A 22329-nucleotide genomic window follows, 5' to 3' on the forward strand; every position below is an offset into this window, starting at 1 on the left:
TTATTGTCCCTACCTATGGGGGTGACAAAGGGGGGGGGGGTGTCATTTACTATTTTTTTTATTTTGATCACTGAGATAGATTTCAAAAACCTGACCTGCACATCCAAACATAGACTGAGTGTGAACAGGTGCTGAACCCAGAGTCGCCAACTCGTATATAGTTAAGTAAAAAGGGCAGCACACTGCAGCGCCAAAACATGCAAACTTGAAAACACGAAATTTGAACTGCATTACTGCACTAGAAATATGAAAAATGAGAGCTTTTAGCGCATAAAAATGGCCATATTTATGTGTACCTCGTAGCCACTTTACGGCATCTCTCTTATACGAGGTCCTACGCTTGACCTACCTCACCGAGAATAAACGTCTCCATCTGAATGGGTACATGTACCCATTCAGATGGAGACGTTTATTCTCGGTGAGGTAGGTCAAGCGTAGGACCTCGTATAAGAGAGATGCCGTAAAGTGGCTACGAGGTACACATAAATATGGCCATTTTTATGCGCTAAAAGCTCTCATTTTTCATATTTCTAGTGCAGTAGATCACTGAGATATAACCTATCTCAGTGATCAAAACTCACTTTGGAACGAATCTGCCGGCCGGCAGATTCGGCGGGCGCACTGCGCATGCGCCCGCCATTTTGCAAGATGGCGGCGCCCAGGGAGAAGACGGCCGGACGGACACCAGGAGGCCGGGTAAGTATAAGGGGGGGAGATTAGGACACAGGGGGGGCATCGGAGCATGGGGTGGGGGGCATCGGAACACGGGGGTGGGGGGCATCGGAGCATGGGGGGGGTGGGATCGGGGCAGCCACACTCCGCCCACGCACTTCCGCCCGCTTCCCCGCACTTCCTGCTGCAGCGGTTCGGCACCACAAACCGCAATAAAACCCGCAGATATATTTTTGATCTGCGGGTTTTACTGCGGGTTTGACCTCACAATGGAGGTCTATGGGTGCAGAACCGCTGCGGCTCCGAAAAAAAGAAGTGACATGGTACTTCTTTTTTACCGCAGCTATTCAGCGCGGCTTTTTTTCCCGATTCCCGCATCATGTGCACAGTGGTTCCTGTTTTCCATAGGGTACAGTGTACTGTACCCTGCATGGAAAACAGCTGCGGAGCCGCAGCGGCAAAATCGCGGCGGTTCCGCAGTAAAAAACGCACTGTGTGAACATGGCCTTAAAATGAGTATATAAAAACTCCAAAAAAAACCCAAAAGAACAGAAAACAATCAAAAACCAGGTACACGATCAAAAACTCAAAATTTTGATACAAAAGGAAAAAAAACTTTTTTAAAAAGTAAAAAGTAAAGAGATTGAAGGAAAACTTTGGAAAACTTAATTAATAAAAAAAAACTTAAAAAACTTTAAGAATATGAAAAACCAGAATAAAGACATTCAAAAGAGTAAAGAGTAGCAAAAACACAAAAACAGCTATTTTTTTTCTTCTCTCTGCACTCAAATGCAGTCAGAGACACACTTCCCCTTTTTATAAGCAGCTGCTGTTTTACAAAAAATCACGTATGTCATATCAAAAATGATATAATTTAGTTTCACCTCTTCAAATAAATGTTATACCATAGATACCAGATATATGCAAAAATAGGAAACTTAGCAACAAGGAAAAAGAAAAACACAAAAAAAAAAAAAAAACCGTTGTGACAGTGTGATTTACAATGCATATATCTCTCCTAGCTGCATGGGGGAGGGGAAGTTCAGAAGAGAGAATAGAAGGGGAGAGAAAAAAAACTTTCTTTTTCAATTCTATGCAGTTAAGCAACAATACGTGACATTAACAAACAAAATATCGACGTCCGGGAGACTCGATGCCCTCTTTATAATTTTGTGACACGTGCAGGTTGCGCTGGGAACAGACTACTGCCAATCGCACTGGGCACACCTGTACCCGGGCCGCCTGAGTGAGAAACACAGCAAGCGGGAAATCTACCACCCCGGTCCGTCATCCTAACTGGATAGCCGGCACTACGGGAATCTGCAGTAGCCCTCTAAGTTATCACTACCCGTGCCTGGATATGGAGCCACCTGCCCCGGAACTGAGCTATTCCTCCTATGCACGGGAATCCTGCAATAACTTATCGAGCGATTTGACCTCCTGCGGTCTGTTACCCAGCAACTACAAGCAGTCACTGTTCCATCCAACTGTCTCCCGGATCTTACACAAGCACAGAACACATACACGGCACACAGCAGACACCTTGATCCCAGGGTTTTGGGTACAGGCTTTGGACTTTTTACACTACCTGGTAATGCGGTGGTGACCACACCTGACCGGCAAGAGGTATAGACCCAGACTGGGCACAGGGGACTTTCAGGTAAATGATAACATTTTCTTACCTTACTTATGGAGCTGCGCAGTCTCCGTCCCGTGAACCAAGGCCGTGGCCAACACCTCCGTTTCTCCGGTCAGCAGGGTCCCGTGTGTTTTGTCCATGCCGTGCAGTTGGGGGCCATTTGATATGGAAATTTGGGTTGGATAAATCTATCCCGTGTGTGCTGCGGCCGTTCCCAATAAGACTGAGTATTTTGAGCGCTCATCAAGAATGAGTCTGTACACCATTGTGACAGGAAAGCATTCCATCAATACTGATACTTTATTTCCTGATACATAGTTTTATAAATGCATATAGAAAGGAGTGGTTAGGGGTGGTTAGTTAATTAACATATTGTCTAGCTCCTCTTTTATTGGTTATCTGAATATATATGGAATATTGTGATTAATGCACATATGACTGCTGATTAAGCAACTAAAATGAAGTTCTCTGCATCTGGGACAAAGTTGAGACATCTCATCAGCACTTAATACATCTGGAGTTCTTCTGCTTTTCGGGTATAAGCCAGACAGACTGTCTGGCTTATATCAGTTTATGTCAGCCATTTTAAGCAATTGATTATAGTGTATATAGATATATTTGCGTTTATAAGAGTATACATGATTATAGAGGAGTATACATGCAAGTGAGATCTACATGATATAAATATTTCTATCACAACTTATCTCAGCAGCCAGTATCACACATGATAGACTTAGATACATTTGGGGCAATCTACCAAGACTGGAATTTTGTAAAAGTAAGGTGCGGCACATTCATTAAGCCGCAGTCTCATGGTATATGTGTCGCACCTTTGGGTTGTCCGTTCTCCAGAACATTACATGTACAGTATTCAGGTAATGAGCTGGCAGATTCCTCCAGTTTTCTGGCGTGCTTGATGGGTAAATCTGTTGCACAGTAGTAAGCTAAGCCCCATTTTACTAGACAATGTCTACTTTTTGTAAAAGTGTCAGAGCCAGCGCAGAATGTGTCGCAAATATCACTTGCAAAAATGTTGACTTTTTACACCAATTTTTAGTCAATAAGGGACAAATCACCTGTTTGCTACAAAACTTGGGGGAAAAAGTCACACGTGGGATTTGCGAGAAGTTATGTAACTTTTTACCCTTTACGTTGGCTCTGACACTTTTATAAAAATTACCATAACCGAACACTGGCACATGTAGCTGAATGTTGTACCAGCTGTGACTGGCGAACACTCCATTTTCTGTTGCCCAAACAGGTTACAAATTTAGTAAAAAACCTGCGACAATCAATAAATTTTGCCCGCTCTACTCCAGCGATGTAAGAAACGCCGTCATTGATAAATTTGCTGCCATATTATAAACTTATTGGTCACTACATTCAGCCTTGTGCCGGACTATCAGATGCCAGAATAGGAGATAAAGATGAGCAAATCCATCCAATGCAAATCAAATCCGTGTGGAATTTTTAGGACTTCGCTGATTCTGGCGTAGTCAAACAATTTGCAATGTGTTTTGCAAGAAATGTCTATTTTACAAATTGCACAAGATTGCATCAGCTAGAGAAAGCTCATACATGACCTCAGGCACGGCTGCGGAGGCTTCCCCATAATGCCTTGCAACTATCACAACACATGGTATAACACAGCCAATCATAAGGGACTATCACATGCACTATAAAAGACAAGGCGAGGAATGCAGCAGCCCCTTAGTGGTGAATTTAGATAGTGATAGAATGTTACAGCTCACTGATTAGCCATAGATATAGGGAAAGAAGGCTACAAAACACTGAATTAACATAACAGATAATGTGTGACAGGACAGCTGTGAAGAACAGCTGCCATCCATTTACCCATAGATATACAGCAGGTGAAATAAGTAATTAGCACTTCACCAATTTTCCATGAAAATATATTTCTAAAGGTGCTATTGACATGAAATTCTTTTCAGATGTAAGTAGCAACCAATCCAATCCACACAGGCAAAGATATCAAACCATAGATGTCCTTAAATTATGCTATTTGTTATATTACGAAATGACACAAGGAAAAAGTATTAAACACATGAAGAAAGAGATGCAGAAATACCTGGTAATTATAAAGCAATCCCACCACTTAAACAACAAATAATATCAGCTGGTTCAACTATTAAAAGGAGTCTCATTACCAAGGTACCACACAAGGAAGAGCTCATGATGGGTAAAACCAGTGAGCCATCTCATGACCTTTGCAACCTTATTGTTAAAAAACATACAGCATCGGGCACAACAGGGAAGTAGGTAGCAGGGCACAACAGGGAAGTAGGTAGCCACTACCTGCCTGTTAGTATTTAGGCACGTTTTTCTTTTCTTTTTTTTTTTAAGTCCTGGATATCCCCAATAATCTCCATGGCCAGCATGCACACTCACCACACATTTACAGTTTGCTCAACAACAGTTAGATAAACCTGTGAAATACTGGCAGGATATAGTCTGGTCAGACGAGACCAAAATTGAACTTTTTGAATGCCATAAGACACATTATGTTTGGAGGCCAAAAGGCACTGCCTATCACTCCAAAAACAACATACCAACAGTGAAGTTTGGAGGTGGGAACAGCAAGATGTGGAGCTGTTTTTCAGCATTCGGCACTGGCAAGGAGGCATCTTGAAGCTGTTATCACCAACAATGGTTTTTATACCAAGTATTAAATACATTTCAGTAAGCATGTTCATTATTTTTTCCCTGTGACATTTCTCATTATTACACGTATACATGCAGTGTGTAAAGGTACCTTCACATTTAGCGACGCTGCAGCGATCCAGACAACGATCCCGATCGCTGCAGCGTCGCTGTTTGGTCGCTGGAGAGCTGTCACACAGGTACCTATAGCTTAATTTATGGACATCAATGGATTGATTTCAAGGCCTATGTGGATTGGATGGGTTGTTACTGACATCTGGTGAGAATGTCATGTCAATAGCACCTTTAGAAATAGATTTACTTAGAAAAATGGTCATGTGTTCAATATTTATTTCACCAGCTGTATATGTTGCAGCCACTTTATTTTCTGTTACAGAGCTTTAATACAGTCCTAGGAGACCTTGAAGTGTTATATACATCTTTTCAGGGCAATTGAGGCTTTGCAATACTTTTAATTTGTGTCAAATCGATGACAAACTCGAATTTCAAAAGATTAGATCAGCTCAGATCGCAGCTATCTCCAATACTGGTTCTTGCCGAAGGAGCAGGTGGATTATACCCCGCACCTACTGAAATCTCATAGGTACATTGGTCAGTGCCCACAATATTGTAGTGATGGATATAACCATTGCTGGACTGGAGTCAGCACCCACTGATATCAGATATAACTGGCATCAGTCGTTATGAGGCTTAGAATAGTAAGCGGTGCATGTGCAGTGATGTGCTGTATGCTATGCCCACAGTTGGGCAAAGCATAATGCGCAGGCGCAAGAGCAGAATGCACTGCGCAACTGCCAAAAAAGAGCGCGATCTGTGCGATTCACAGATCGAATTTACGTCAGACACGCCGGGGAGAGAAACAGGGATTTAACCACGCCCATTTGACCAGCGTGATTGACAGGCGAAAACGGCGACTTTAGTAAGGTATTTCGGCAGCATAGGTGGGGAATCAGGGGACAAAAAATACACTATTCTAAAGCACAGCTCAGGCCCTATTTAGCGGTATTTTTATCTCATATTGAAAAAACAGGGTGACAGGTTCCCTTTAAGTTCTAGATGGACTATTATGTGGCTGCTGTACAGCAGTGCTGTATTGGTCATCTATGGAACCGTTATGTAGCTTCTGTGTGACACTATTAGGTATGTACTGTATGGCAATATTACGTAAGCTCCATTACATACGTATGTTCTATATAGCGCTATTATGTTGGTGCCGTATAGCATTATTATCTAGGTATTCCTGATGGCATATTATATTAACTACGGTGTACACCCATCCTAGTTACTGAAATGCTTCCATATTAAAAACCAGTGATCACAAAATAATCTGAGAAGTTATAGTGCTGGAAGTGTCGTGCTGCGGTTTCTGCTTCCCCCTTGTATTTTCAGTAGCGTATATACTCGAGTATAAGCCGACCCGAGTATAAGCCGACCCCCTAATTTTGCCAGAAAAAATTGGGAAAACTTAATGACTCGAGTATAAGCCTAGGGTGGAAAATGCAGCAGCTACCGGTAAATTTCAAAAATAAAAATAGATACCAATAAAAGTAAAAATAATTGAGACATCAGTAGTTTAAGTGTTTTTGAATATCCATATTGAATCAGGAGCCCCATATAATGCTCCATAAAGTTCATGATGGGCCCATAAGATGCTCCATATTAAAGTATGCCCCATACAATGCTGCACAAATGATTATGGCCCCATAAGATGCTCCTTAGACATATTTGCCCCATATAATGCTCCACAAATGCGGATTATGGCCCATAAAGCTATTTGCCCCATATATATGCTGCACATGGCCCCATAAGATGCTCCATACAGATATTTGCCCCATATATATGCTGCACATGGCCCCATAAGATGCTCCATACAGATATTTGCCCCATATATATGCTGCACATGGCCCCATACAGATATTTGCCCCATATAATGCTGCACATGGCCCCATAAGATGCTCCACACAGATATTTGCCCCATATAATGCTGCACATGGCCCCATAAGATGCTCCATACAGATATTTGCCCCATATGCTTTTGCTGCAATTAAAAAATTAAAAAATCACATACTCACATCTCGTCGCTCAGGCCTCGGCACTTGCTATATTCACCTGCTCCCTATTCCAGCGCCGACCGCCGCTGTGTCTTCCCCGTCCTTTGCACTGACCTGAGCGTCAGAGCAGAGGACAGGGAAGACCCAGCGGCGCCGACGGTGGAACAGGGAGCAGGTGAATATCGCGCACTGCCCCGTCATCCTCACCTGCTCCCAGCGCTGTCCCTTCACGTCTGTTCCCTGGCGTCGGCAGCTTCTTCCTGTAGTGAGCGGTCACATGGTACCTCTCATTACAGTAATGAATATGCGACTCCACCCCTATGGTAGTGGAGTGGGGTCCATATTCATTGCTGTAATGAGCGGTACCATGTGACCGCTCACTATAGGAAGAAGCTGCCGGGGAACCAGGGACGAGCAGGAACCGCGCCAGGAGCAGGTGAGTATGATTACACAGCTCCACTCCCCCTCCCCTGCCGACCCCTGGGTATGACTCGAGTATAAGCCAAGAGGGGGTCAATTTCAGCCTAAAAAAAATAGGCTGAAATTCTCGGCTTATACTCGAGTATATACGGTACTTCTGATACCTTGCCCCATAAATACGCACAGGATGTAGCCATACCTTATGTAGGCACTACTATATAGCTATGGTATGGCACTATCATTTTAGAATCGTATAGCATAATATGGTAGATATTTTATAGCATTGTATAATACTTTTACATTCATGGCCGAAAGTGTTGGCACCTTTTAAATTGTTCCAGAATATGAAGTGTTTCTCCCAGAAAATGATTGCAATTACACGTTTTGTATACACATGTATACTTCCCTTGTGTGTATTGGAACAACACAAAAAATAGAGAAAAAAAGGCAATTTCTACATAATTTCATACAAAACCCCCAAGATGGGCATGTCAAAATTGTTGGTACCTTTCCAAAATAGTGGGTAAACAACTTTCTTTCAAGCATGTGATGCTCGTTCAGTCTCACTTGTGGCAAGTAACACGTGTGGGCAATATGAAAATCACACCTGAAACCAGATAAAAAGGGGAGAAGTTGACTCAATCTTTGCACTGTGTGTGTGTGCCACTCTAAGCATGGAAGACAGAAAGAGAAGAGAATTGTCTGAGGACTTGAGAACCAGCATTGTTGAACAATATTAACATTCTCAAGGTTACAAGTCCATCTCAAGAGATCTTGATAATCAAGAAGTTTACAACCCATGTAGCTAATCTCCCTGGACATAGAAGGCAGAAAAACATTGATGGAAGGTTGCAACGCAGCATAGTCCAGATGGTGGGTAAGCAGCCCCAATCAAGCTCCAAAGAAATTCAAGCTCAGGGTGCATGAGTGTCAGCCCAAATTATCTGTCCACATTGGAATGAACAGCAGGAGACCCGAGAAAACCCCTCTGCTGATACAAAGGCATAAACAAGCTAGACTGCCAAAATTGACATGAGTAAGCCAAAATCCTTATGGGAAAGCATCTTGTGGACAGATGAGACCAAGGTTGAGATTTTGTTAAAGCACATCATTCTACTGTTTACCAAAAATGGAACGAGGTCTACAAAGAAAAGAACACAGTACCTACAGTCAAATATGGTGGAAGTTCAAATAGGTTTTGGGGCTGCTTTGTGGCCTGTGGCACTGTGTGCCTTGACAGTGTGCAGCGCATCATGAAACCTGAAGATTACCACAGGGTTCTGGATTGCAATATAGTGATCAGTGTAGGAAAGCTGGGTTTTGTATCCTACATCATGGGTCTTCCAGCAGGACAATGTGCGTCCTGTGGAGAGATCTTAAAATTGCTGCTGGGAGAAATGAGAGATGTGGAGCAGTTTGCAAAAGAAGAGTTTTCCAAAATTCTAGTTGAGAGGTGTAAGAAGCTCGTTGATGGTTACAGGAAGCGATTGCAGTTATTTATTCCAAAGGGTGTGCAACCAAATATTAAGTTGAGGGATCCAACACTTTCGCCTGGCCAATTTTTGGAGTTTTGTGTGAAATTATGTCCCATTTGGCTTTTTTTTCTCTGGTTTTATGTTGTTCCAATACACACAAAGGAAATAAACGTGTGTATGACGAAACATGTGTAATGGCAATAATATTCTGGGAGAAATACTTCATTTTCTGGAACAATTTGAAGGATGCTAAAACTTTTGGCCATGACTGTCTGTATGTACTGTACATGCATTGCACGATGACATCACAATAGAACAATCGGATACACGCTGATGATGTCACAATCAGCCCAGGTATAAACCTCCGAGCGACGGCCTGATTCCAGTCACTTTCTAGTGTGTGTTGCAGTCACGAGTTGTCTTGCAATATCTGTTATAGAAAGCGACAATTATTCTGAAAGCGATAATTATTTCTGTTATAGAAAGCGATAATTATATCAGCGCCCTCCGGTGGACAGAGAGAGAAAGGTACGTCTGAACTTAGTCTAATGAGTTATGAGGGTCTTTCCCGGGGGGGAGACACGACCTGGGACAGATATAGATTTCCCTATAGAATTATCCCCAATAACAGTACAGACACATTCTTATAAATCACCATTAACCCTTTGTAGAGCAAGGTCAATATTTCCTCCTCGGCCTCATTTCTCCCGTCCCACAGTCAGGTGAAAGCTTGTTTTTTGTGAGACGAGTTGCTGTTTTTAAGAACAACTTCATTTTACCTTATATTATACTGAAAATGGAAAAAAATTACAACTGGGGTAAAATTGTGAAAAAAAAAAAAGAAATGATGCAGCTGTTTTTGTGCTTCCATTTTACCTCATTCATTTGGGGGAAGATTGAACTAGAAAAATGATTCAGGGTCAGCGAGATTACAGCAATACCAAATATATTGTTTATTATTATTATTATTATTATTATTATGGTTACAAAATTTTCAAAACTTTGAAAAAAAAAAAGTTTGTTTTTCACCATTTTCTGAGCCCCTGCAGTATATATTGAAATTGATGTTTTCATCGTGCTGTAGTACCACAGCATTCAGCATGCACTTCTAGAAAAGTATAGCACTACAAGTGTCAGCATGTTCTGTCATCAGAGTTTTCATCATTCTGTAGTACTACAACACTCAGCACGTACATCTGGACAAGTATAGAACTGGCGCGCTCCATCCTCGAGCTTTTCATTGTGCTGTGTTCTATATTGAAATTAATGTTCCTCTTTATGGATAGAAAGATAGATGATAGATAGGTAGATATGGGATTTGTAGTGCTTCACCACTGATACACAGCTATTATCTTATGTTAGCATGTCTCTCTCGCTATACTTGTGAAAGTGCATGTTTGTACATATAGGTCAGCATGAGAGTATATGTGTATATACATTATATATATATATATATATATATATATATATATATATATATATATATTAATGATTGTGTCCAGGGGTGAACACTGACAGCTCGGGGCCCCTGTTCTACAATGTATCTGGGCCCCCTTCCTTTTCTGATGAATAGTGTTACATGGCGCCCGCCCCTGTCCTTTACATGTCGGATTCTCTTGTAATCTTTGTTATTTTTGTGTTTTATTACATTCCGCCCTCTCTTGTTAGATAATGTAATGGAATGACGGGTGATGGAGCATGGGAAAGCGTCTGTCCTGATGGAGGAGCTGATGGACTGGTCTTCTGCTCAGATGCCGCCCCATCAGCAGTCATTTTATATCTAATAAGAGAGGACTATGTGATAGAGAGAAGGCGCTGTGAATAATAGTAATAAAGGAGGACACTATGTAATTAAAGGGGTGTTCCCATCTCCACGATCCTATCCCAGTATGCGGCAGGTGTAGTAATAGCAAATGCCTACAATTAGGAATGTACAATACGATGACATCACAGTGGCTTAGTACCCCCAGTGACGCACTGATGATGTCACAATTGGCGGTCCCTGCGTCTACCTATGGGCGACGGCCTGAGCCCAGTCACTTTCTATTGTGTGTTGCAGTCACGAGTTGTGTCTTGCAAAATCTGTTATAGAAAGCGATAATTATTTATTGTTATCAGCGCCCTCCGGTGGAGAGACAGAAAGGTGCGTCTGAACTTAGTATGCAAATTGCCTCTTCTGATAAAAAGAGGACTTAACTCTATAGCGCCACCTGTTGGAAGTAGCGATCCTACAAGTCACAATCAACCCTTTATCGAGTTGTGCAATATGACTTAGGATAAAAGCCAAATCACTATCTCAATTCGCAGACACGGTGTTTCGGGCTGTTGGCCCTCGTCAGTGCGAAGCATGAGAACTGATTTGGCTAGGTGAGAGGCTCTGGACTGGGGTCTAAGGGTCTGAACTTAGTCTAATGAGTTATGGGGGTCTTTCCCAGGGGAAGACACGACCTGCAGATGATGGTAGAGGGACAGATATAGATTTCCCTATAGAATTATTGATTTTTACCTTATTTTTTAGTCCCCTTAGGGAACTTTAACTTATTATTCTTTGCTTATTATACTATATACTGCATTACCACTGAATTTCCACACCACAGACTGAGATTAATGTAATATTTTTTATTTCTTGTGTGTTTTTCTCTAGTGTTTGCAGGGCTCTGTGAACATGGCGTCTCTCTGCAATTCCACCCAAAAAATGCCAATTCCATCTGTGGAAAAAGTCATTGACATTGAAGAGCAGGATGAGAACGGTGAAACGCAGGACCTGCACGAGCGGACTGGAGTTTCCGTCACCCGTTCCTTCTTCACAGTAGGCATTCTAACCTTCATGTATTTAGTCATCACCATGGCTACCTTCACTGTCGCAGGTAGGTAGGGGTACACGGGTTATGTCGGGGGGCTAGGTGTATAAGGCCCCTAACTGCAATGTAATGGACAGAAACCTTCATGGCTAACGAGACGGCTCGTTACTTGCTGTGACGTCTGTTCCTGCACTTCTCTCATTACAGTAATCACTTGTGTTCCTCTTTTTGTTCTGACAGGAGCGATGCCTTACCTGCAAGCCGCCTTTAAAATAGATGACAGTAAATCCGGCCTTATAAACCTAGGTAACACTCCAACATAAAATCTTATTCTAAAGTGAGGAGGACGGGAGAAGTGTTTAAGTGAAACCGCCTAAATAATCCTCAAATATAACAGAATGCAATAATATAGAAATGTTTTTATTGACCTCTTGTTTTTTCCTTCCCATTTTAGTATACACAGTCAGCAATGCTTTGTGTGGACTAATCTATGGATACCTGGGAGACCGCTGGAGCAGGAAACACATTGTGTGTACAGGAATGGCCATCTGGTCAGCCACAATTATCGGCCTGTCCTTCGTTCCCAATGAGGTAAACTGAACATAAAGAGATCCTGTCAGCCCCCATGCCCTCCACCCAGCAGCACTCACTTATCTAGGAGTAAATCCTCTGCCTACCAGCCCTGTAGACCATGAACATAAAGAGAACCTGTCAGCCCCCCATGTCCTCCACCCAGGAGCACTCACTTATCTAGGAGTAAATCCTCTGCCTACCAGCCCTGTAGACCATGAACATAAAGAGATCCTGTCAGCCCCCCATGCCCCCCACCCAGCAGCACTCACTTATCTAGGAGTAAATCCCCTGCCTACCAGCCCTGTAGAACGTGAACATAAAGAGATCCTGTCAGCCCCCCATGTCCTCCACCCAGCAGCACTCACTTATCTAGGAGTAAATCCCCTGCCTACCAGCCCTGTAGAACGTGAACATAAAGAGATCCTGTCAGCCCCCCATGTCCTCCACCCAGGAGCACTCACTTATCTAGGAGTAAATCCCCTGCCTAACAGCCCTGTAGAACGTGAACATAAAGAGATCCTGTCAGCCCCCCATGTCCTCCACCCAGCAGCACTCACTTATCTAGGAGTAAATCCCCTGCCTACCAGCCCTGTAGAACGTGAACATAAAGAGATCCTGTCAGCCCCCCATGCCCTCCACCCAGGAGCACTCACTTATCTAGGAGTAAATCCCCTGCCTACCAGCCCTGTAGAACGTGAACATAAAGAGATCCTGTCAGCCCCCCATGTCCTCCACCCAGCAGCACTCACTTATCTAGGAGTAAATCCCCTGCCTACCAGCCCTGTAGAACGTGAACATAAAGAGATCCTGTCAGCCCCCCATGCCCTCCACCCGGCAGCACTCACTTATCTAGGAGTAAATCCCCTGCCTACCAGCCCTGTAGAACGTGAACATAAAGAGATCCTGTCAGCCCTCCATGCCCTCCACCCAGCAGCACTCACTTATCTAGGAGTAAATCCCCTGCCTACCAGCCCTGTAGAACGTGAACATAAAGAGATCCTGTCAGCCCCCCATGTCCTCCACCCAGCAGCACTCACTTATCTAGGAGTAAATCCCCTGCCTACCAGCCCTGTAGAACGTGAACATAAAGAGATCCTGTCAGCCCCCCATGTCCTCCACCCAGCAGCACTCACTTATCTAGGAGTAAATCCCCTGCCTACCAGCCCTGTAGAACGTGAACATAAAGAGATCCTGTCAGCCCCCCATGCCCTCCACCCAGGAGCACTCACTTATCTAGGAGTAAATCCCCTGCCTACCAGCCCTGTAGAACGTGAACATAAAGAGATCCTGTCAGCCCCCCATGTCCTCCACCCAGCAGCACTCACTTATCTACGAGTAAATCCCCTGCCTACCAGCCCTGTAGACCGTGAACATAAAGAGATCCCGTCAGCCCCCCATGCCCTCCACCCAGGAGCACTCACTTATCTAGGAGTAAATCCCCTGCCTACCAGCCCTGTAGAACGTGAACATAAAGAGATCCTGTCAGCCCCCCATGTCCTCCACCCAGCAGCACTCACTTATCTACGAGTAAATCCCCTGCCTACCAGCCCTGTAGAACGTGAACATAAAGAGATCCCGTCAGCCCCCCATGCCCTCCACCCAGGAGCACTCACTTATCTAGGAGTAAATCCCCTGCCTACCAGCCCTGTAGAACGTGAACATAAAGAGATCCTGTCAGCCCCCCATGTCCTCCACCCAGCAGCACTCACTTATCTAGGAGTAAATCCCCTGCCTACCAGCCCTGTAGAACGTGAACATAAAGAGATCCTGTCAGCCCCCCATGTCCTCCACCCAGGAGCACTCACTTATCTAGGAGTAAATCCCCTGCCTACCAGCCCTGTAGAATGTGAACATAAAGAGATCCTGTCAGCCCCCCATGTCCTCCACCCAGCAGCACTCACTTATCTACGAGTAAATCCCCTGCCTACCAGCCCTGTAGAACGTGAACATAAAGAGATCCTGTCAGCCCCCCATGCCCTCCACCCAGCAGCACTCACTTATCTAGGAGTAAATCTCCTGCCTACCAGCCCTGTAGAATGTGAACATAAAGAGATCCTGTCAGCCCCCATGCCCTCCACCCAGCAGCACTCACTTATCTAGGAGTAAATCCCCTGCCTACCAGCCCTGTAGAACATGAACATAAAGAGATCCTGTCAGCCCCCCATGCCCTCCACCCAGCAGCACTCACTTATCTAGGAGTAAATCCCCTGCCTACCAGCCCTGTAGAACATGAACATAAAGAGATCCTGTCAGCCCCCCATGCCCTCCACCCAGCAGCACTCACTTATCTAGGAGTAAATCCCCTGCCTACCAGCCCTGTAGAACGTGAACATAAAGAGATCCTGTCAGCCCCCCATGTCCTCCACCCAGCAGCACTCACTTATCTAGGAGTAAATCCCCTGCCTACCAGCCCTGTAGAATGTGAACATAAAGATCCTGTCAGCCCCCCATGTCCTCCACCCAGCAGCACTCACTTATCTAGGAGTAAATCCCCTGCCTACCAGCCCTGTAGAACGTGAACATAAAGAGATCCTGTCAGCCCCCCATGTCCTCCACCCAGCAGCACTCACTTATCTAGGAGTAAATCCCCTGCCTACCAGCCCTGTAGAACGTGAACATAAAGAGATCCTGTCAGCCCCCCATGTCCTCCACCCAGCAGCACTCACTTATCTAGGAGTAAATCCCCTGCCTACCAGCCCTGTAGAACGTGAACATAAAGAGATCCTGTCAGCCCCCCATGCCCTCCACCCAGGAGCACTCACTTATCTAGGAGTAAATCCCCTGCCTACCAGCCCTGTAGAACGTGAACATAAAGAGATCCCGTCAGCCCCCCATGCCCTCCACCCAGGAGCACTCACTTATCTAGGAGTAAATCCCCTGCCTACCAGCCCTGTAGAACGTGAACATAAAGAGATCCTGTCAGCCCCCCATGCCCTCCACCCAGCAGCACTCACTTATCTAGGAGTAAATCTCCTGCCTACCAGCCCTGTAGAATGTGAACATAAAGAGATCCTGTCAGCCCCCATGCCCTCCACCCAGCAGCACTCACTTATCTAGGAGTAAATCCCCTGCCTACCAGCCCTGTAGAACATGAACATAAAGAGATCCTGTCAGCCCCCCATGCCCTCCACCCAGCAGCACTCACTTATCTAGGAGTAAATCCCCTGCCTACCAGCCCTGTAGAACGTGAACATAAAGAGATCCTGTCAGCCCCCCATGTCCTCCACCCAGCAGCACTCACTTATCTAGGAGTAAATCCCCTGCCTACCAGCCCTGTAGAACGTGAACATAAAGAGATCCTGTCAGCCCCCCATGTCCTCCACCCAGCAGCACTCACTTATCTAGGAGTAAATCCCCTGCCTACCAGCCCTGTAGAACGTGAACATAAAGAGATCCTGTCAGCCCCCATGCCCTCCACCCAGCAGCACTCACTTATCTAGGAGTAAATCTCCTGCCTACCAGCCCTGTAGAACGTGAACATAAAGAGATCCTGTCAGCCCCCCATGTCCTCCACCCAGCAGCACTCACTTATCTAGGAGTAAATCCCCTGCCTACCAGCCCTGTAGAATGTGAACATAAAGAGATCCTGTCAGCCCCCCATGCCCTCCACCCAGCAGTGCTCACTTATCTAGGAGTAAATCCCCTGCCTACCAGCCCTGTAGAACGTGAACATAAAGAGATCCTGTCAGCCCCCCATGTCCTCCACCCAGCAGCACTCACTTATCTAGGAGTAAATCCCCTGCCTACCAGCCCTGTAGAACGTGAACATAAAGAGATCCTGTCAGCCCCCCATGCCCTCCACCCAGGAGCACTCACTTATCTAGGAGTAAATCCCCTGCCTACCAGCCCTGTAGAACGTGAACATAAAGAGATCCCGTCAGCCCCCCATGCCCTCCACCCAGGAGCACTCACTTATCTAGGAGTAAATCCCCTGCCTACCAGCCCTGTAGAACGTGAACATAAAGAGATCCTGTCAGCCCCCCATGTCCTCCACCCAGCAGCACTCACTTATCTAGGAGTAAATCCCCTGCCTACCAGCCCTGTAGAACGTGAACATAAAGAGATCCTGTCAGCCCCCCATGTCCTCCACCCAGGAGCACTCACTTATCTAGGAGTAAATCCCCTGCCTACCAGCCCTGTAGAATGTGAACATAAAGAGATCCTGTCAGCCCCCCATGTCCTCCACCCAGCAGCACTCACTTATCTACGAGTAAATCCCCTGCCTACCAGCCCTGTAGAATGTGAACATAAAGAGATCCTGTCAGCCCCCATGCCCTCCACCCAGCAGCACTCACTTATCTAGGAGTAAATCCCCTGCCTACCAGCCCTGTAGAACATGAACATAAAGAGATCCTGTCAGCCCCCCATGCCCTCCACCCAGCAGCACTCACTTATCTAGGAGTAAATCCCCTGCCTACCAGCCCTGTAGAACATGAACATAAAGAGATCCTGTCAGCCCCCCATGCCCTCCACCCAGCAGCACTCACTTATCTAGGAGTAAATCCCCTGCCTACCAGCCCTGTAGAACGTGAACATAAAGAGATCCTGTCAGCCCCCCATGTCCTCCACCCAGCAGCACTCACTTATCTAGGAGTAAATCCCCTGCCTACCAGCCCTGTAGAATGTGAACATAAAGAGATCCTGTCAGCCCCCCATGCCCTCCACCCAGCAGTGCTCACTTATCTAGGAGTAAATCTCCTGCCTACCAGCCCTGTAGAACGTGAACATAAAGAGATCCCGTCAGCCCCCCATGTCCTCCACCCAGCAGCACTGACTTATCTAGGAGTAAATCCCCTGCCTACCAGCCCTGTAGACCGTGAACATAAAGAGATCCCGTCAGCCCCCCATGCCCTCCACCCAGCAGCACTCACTTATCTAGGAGTAAATCCCCTGCCCACCAGCCCTGTAGAACGTGAACATAAAGAAATCCTGTCAGCCCCCCATGCCCTCCACCCAGGAGCACTCACTTATCTAGGAGTAAATCCCCTGCCTACCAGCCCTGTAGAACGTGAACATAAAGAGATCCTGTCAGCCCCCCATGCCCTCCACCCAGCAGCACTCACTTATCTAGGAGTAAATCTCCTGCCTACCAGTCCTGTAGAACATGAACATAAAGAGATCCTGTCGGCCCCCCATGTCCTCCACCCAGGAGCACTCACTTATCTAGGAGTAAATCCCCTGCCTACCAGCCCTGTAGAACGTGAACATAAAGAGAACCTGTCAGCCCCCCATGTCCTTCACCTAGCAGCACTCACTTATCTAGGAGTAAATCCCCTGCCTACCAGCCCTGTAGAACGTGAACATAAAGAGATCCTGTCAGCCCCCCATGTCCTCCACCCAGCAGCACTCACTTATCTAGGAGTAAATCTCCTGCCTACCAGCCCTGTAGAACGTGAACATAAAGAGATCCTGTCAGCCCCCCATGCCCTCCACCCAGCAGCACTCACTTATCTAGGAGTAAATCCCCTGCCTACCAGCCCTGTAGAACGTGAACATAAAGAGAACCTGTCAGCCCCCCATGTCCTTCACCTAGCAGCACTCACTTATCTAGGAGTAAATCCCCTGCCTACCAGCCCTGTAGAACGTGAACATAAAGAGATCCTGTCAGCCCCCCATGTCCTCCACCCAGCAGCACTCACTTATCTAGGAGTAAATCTCCTGCCTACCAGCCCTGTAGAACGTGAACATAAAGAGATCCTGTCAGCCCCCCATGTCCTCCACCCAGCAGCACTCACTTATCTAGGAGTAAATCCCCTGCCTACCAGCCCTGTAGAACGTGAACATAAAGATATCCTGTCAGCCCCCCATGTCCTCCACCCAGGAGCACTCACTTATCTAGGAGTAAATCCCCTGCCTACCAGCCCTGTAGAATGTGAACATAAAGAGATCCTGTCAGCCCCCCATGTCCTCCACCCAGGAGCACTCACTTATCTAGGAGTAAATCCCCTGCCTACCAGCCCTGTAGAATGTGAACATAAAGAGATCCTGTCAGCCCCCCATGTCCTCCACCCAGCAGCACTCACTTATCTAGGAGTAAATCCCCTGCCTACCAGCCCTGTAGAATGTGAACATAAAGAGATCCTGTCAGCCCCCATGCCCTCCACCCAGCAGCACTCACTTATCTAGGAGTAAATCCCCTGCCTACCAGCCCTGTAGAACATGAACATAAAGAGATCCTGTCAGCCCCCCATGTCCTCCACCCAGCAGCACTCACTTATCTACGAGTAAATCCCCTGCCTACCAGCCCTGTAGAATGTGAACATAAAGAGATCCTGTCAGCCCCCATGCCCTCCACCCAGCAGCACTCACTTATCTAGGAGTAAATCCCCTGCCTACCAGCCCTGTAGAACATGAACATAAAGAGATCCTGTCAGCCCCCCATGCCCTCCACCCAGCAGCACTCACTTATCTAGGAGTAAATCCCCTGCCTACCAGCCCTGTAGAACATGAACATAAAGAGATCCTGTCAGCCCCCCATGCCCTCCACCCAGCAGCACTCACTTATCTAGGAGTAAATCCCCTGCCTACCAGCCCTGTAGAACGTGAACATAAAGAGATCCTGTCAGCCCCCCATGTCCTCCACCCAGCAGCACTCACTTATCTAGGAGTAAATCCCCTGCCTACCAGCCCTGTAGAATGTGAACATAAAGAGATCCTGTCAGCCCCCCATGCCCTCCACCCAGCAGTGCTCACTTATCTAGGAGTAAATCTCCTGCCTACCAGCCCTGTAGAACGTGAACATAAAGAGATCCTGTCAGCCCCCCATGTCCTCCACCCAGCAGCACTGACTTATCTAGGAGTAAATCCCCTGCCTACCAGCCCTGTAGACCGTGAACATAAAGAGATCCCGTCAGCCCCCCATGCCCTCCACCCAGCAGCACTCACTTATCTAGGAGTAAATCCCCTGCCCACCAGCCCTGTAGAACGTGAACATAAAGAAATCCTGTCAGCCCCCCATGCCCTCCACCCAGGAGCACTCACTTATCTAGGAGTAAATCCCCTGCCCACCAGCCCTGTAGAACGTGAACATAAAGAGATCCTGTCAGCCCCCCATGCCCTCCACCCAGCAGCACTCACTTATCTAGGAGTAAATCCCCTGCCTACCAGCCCTGTAGAACGTGAACATAAAGAGATCCTGTCAGCCCCCCATGTCCTCCACCCAGCAGCACTCAATTATCTAGGAGTAAATCCCCTGCCTACCAGCCCTGTAGAACATGAACATAAAGAGATCCTGTCAGCCCCCCATGTCCTCCACCCAGCAGCACTCACTTATCTAGGAGTAAATCCCCTGCCTACCAGCCCTGTAGACCGTCAACATAAAGAGATCCTGTCAGCCCCCCATGCCCTCCACCCAGCAGCACTCACTTATCTAGTAGTAAATCCCCTGCCTACCAGCCCTGTAGAACGTGAACATAAAGATATCCTGTCGGCCCCCCATGTCCTCCACCCAGGAGCACTCACTTATCTAGGAGTAAATCCCCTGCCTACCAGCCCTGTAGAACGTGAACATAAAGATATCCTGTCAGCCCCCCATGTCCTCCACCCAGGAGCACTCACTTATCTAGGAGTAAATCCCCTGCCTACCAGCCCTGTAGAACGTGAACATAAAGAGATCCTATAAAGGCACAGATGATTGGCCTCGGGGAGACCAAAACATCCAATACCACGGAGACACCATCACGTGTTTCTCAACGCAGTGATTCCAGAACACTGCCCCCATCCCTTATGGGAAATATGCAGATGCATGTAAAGAAGCTGCGGAGACACCATCACGTGTTTCTCGACGCCGAGAAAGACGTGATGGTGTCTCCGCAGCTTCTTTACATGCATAAAGAGATCCTGTCAGCCCCCATGCCCTCCACCCAGGAGCACTCACTTATCTAGGAGTAAATCCCCTGCCTACCAGCCCTGTAGAATGTGAACATAAAGAGATCCAGTCAGCCCCCCATGCCCTCCACCCAGCAGCACTCACTTATCTAGGAGTAAATCCCCTGCCTACCAGCCCTGTAGAACGTGAACATAAAGAGATCCTGTCAGCCCCCCATGCCCTCCACCCAGCAGCACTCACTTATCTAGGAGTAAATCCCCTGCCTACCAGCCCTGTAGAACGTGAACATAAAGAGATCCTGTCAGCCCCCCATGCCCTCCACCCAGCAGCACTCACTTATCTAGGAGTAAATCCCCTGCCTACCAGCCCTGTAGAACGTGAACATAAAGAGAACCTGTCAGCCCCCCATGCCCTCCACCCAGCAGCACTCACTTATCTAGGAGTAAATCCCCTGCCTACCAGCCCTGTAGAACGTCAACATAAAGAGATCCCGTCAGCCCCCCATGCCCTCCACCCAGGAGCACTCACTTATCTAGGAGTAAATCCCCTGCCTAACAGCCCTGTAGAACGTGAACATAAAGAGATCCTGGACCTGTCAGCCCCCCATGCCCTCCACCCAGGAGCACTCACTTATCTAGGAGTAAATCCCCTGCCTACCAGCCCTGTAGAACGTGAACATAAAGAGATCCCGTCAGCCCCCCATGCCCTCCACCCAGCAGCACTCACTTATCTAGGAGTAAATCCCCTGCCTACCAGCCCTGTAGAACGTGAACATAAAGAGATCCCGTCAGCCCCCCATGTCCTCCACCCAGGAGCACTCACTTATCTAGGAGTAAATCCCCTGCCTAACAGCCCTGTAGAACGTGAACATAAAGAGATCCTGTCAGCCCCCCATGCCCTCCACCCAGGAGCACTCACTTATCTAGGAGTAAATCCCCTGCCTACCAGCCCTGTAGACCGTGAACATAAAGAGATCCCGTCAGCCCCCCATGCCCTCCACCCAGCAGCACTCACTTATCTAGGAGTAAATCCCCTGCCCACCAGCCCTGTAGAACGTGAACATAAAGAAATCCTGTCAGCCCCCCATGCCCTCCACCCAGGAGCACTCACTTATCTAGGAGTAAATCCCCTGCCCACCAGCCCTGTAGAACGTGAACATAAAGAGATCCTGTCAGCCCCCCATGCCCTCCACCCAGCAGCACTCAATTATCTAGGAGTAAATCCCCTGCCTACCAGCCCTGTAGAACGTGAACATAAAGAGATCCTGTCAGCCCCCCATGTCCTCCACCCAGGAGCACTCACTTATCTAGGAGTAAATCCCCTGCCTACCAGCCCTGTAGAACGTGAACATAAAGAGATCCTGTCAGCCCCCCATGCCCTCCACCCAGCAGCACTCACTTATCTAGGAGTAAATCTCCTGCCTGCCAGCCCTGTAGAACGTGAACATAAAGAGATCCTGTCAGCCCCCCATGCCCTCCACCCAGCAGCACTCACTTATCTAGGAGTAAATCTCCTGCCTGCCAGCCCTGTAGAACATGAACATAAAGAGATCCTGTCGGCCCCCCATGTCCTCCACCCAGGAGCACTCACTTATCTAGGAGTAAATCCTCTGCCTACCAGCCCTGTAGAATGTGAACATAAAGAGATCCTGTCAGCCCCCCATGTCCTCCACCCAGCAGTGCTCACTTATCTAGGAGTAAATCCCCTGCCTACCAGCCCTGTAGAATGTGAACATAAAGAGATCCTGTCAGCCCCCCATGTCCTCCACCCAGCAGTGCTCACTTATCTAGGAGTAAATCCCCTGCCTACCAGCCCTGTAGAACGTGAACATAAAGAGATCCTGTCAGCCCCCCATGTCCTCCACCCAGCAGCACTCACTTATCTAGGAGTAAATCCCCTGCCTACCAGCCCTGTAGAACGTGAACATAAAGATCCTGTCAGCCCCCCATGCCCTCCACCCAGCAGCACTCACTTATCTAGGAGTAAATCCCCTGCCTACCAGCCCTGTAGACCGTGAACATAAAGAGATCCTGTCAGCCCCCCATGTCCTCCACCCAGGAGCACTCACTTATCTAGGAGTAAATCCCCTGCCTACCAGCCCTGTAGAACGTGAACATAAAGAGATCCTATAAAGGCACAGATGATTGGCCTCGGGGAGACCAAAACATCCAATACCACGGAGACACCA

At 47.1% G+C, this 22329-nt stretch overlaps 1 protein-coding gene and 1 long non-coding RNA gene across 2 annotated transcripts in view; one reads left to right on the plus strand and one right to left on the minus strand.

The window, feature by feature from the left end:
- LOC138649703 (uncharacterized) overlaps positions 1–22329 on the minus strand; it is a 54231-nt gene that overhangs the window by 7147 nt on the left and 24755 nt on the right. The window lies entirely within an intron of this gene.
- Positions 4350–22329, plus strand: part of LOC138649475 (protein spinster homolog 1-like) — a 39016-nt gene continuing 21036 nt past the window's right edge. The window contains exons 1-4 of the mRNA XM_069739951.1: positions 4350–4403; positions 11584–11806; positions 11981–12046; positions 12195–12331. Of these exons, the coding sequence (XP_069596052.1) occupies positions 4350–4403; positions 11584–11806; positions 11981–12046; positions 12195–12331 (480 nt within the window). The remainder of the gene's footprint in view (positions 4404–11583; positions 11807–11980; positions 12047–12194; positions 12332–22329) is intronic.

Source organism: Ranitomeya imitator, chromosome 9 (genome assembly GCF_032444005.1).
Source record: "Ranitomeya imitator isolate aRanImi1 chromosome 9, aRanImi1.pri, whole genome shotgun sequence".
Lineage (NCBI taxonomy): Eukaryota > Metazoa > Chordata > Amphibia > Anura > Dendrobatidae > Ranitomeya > Ranitomeya imitator.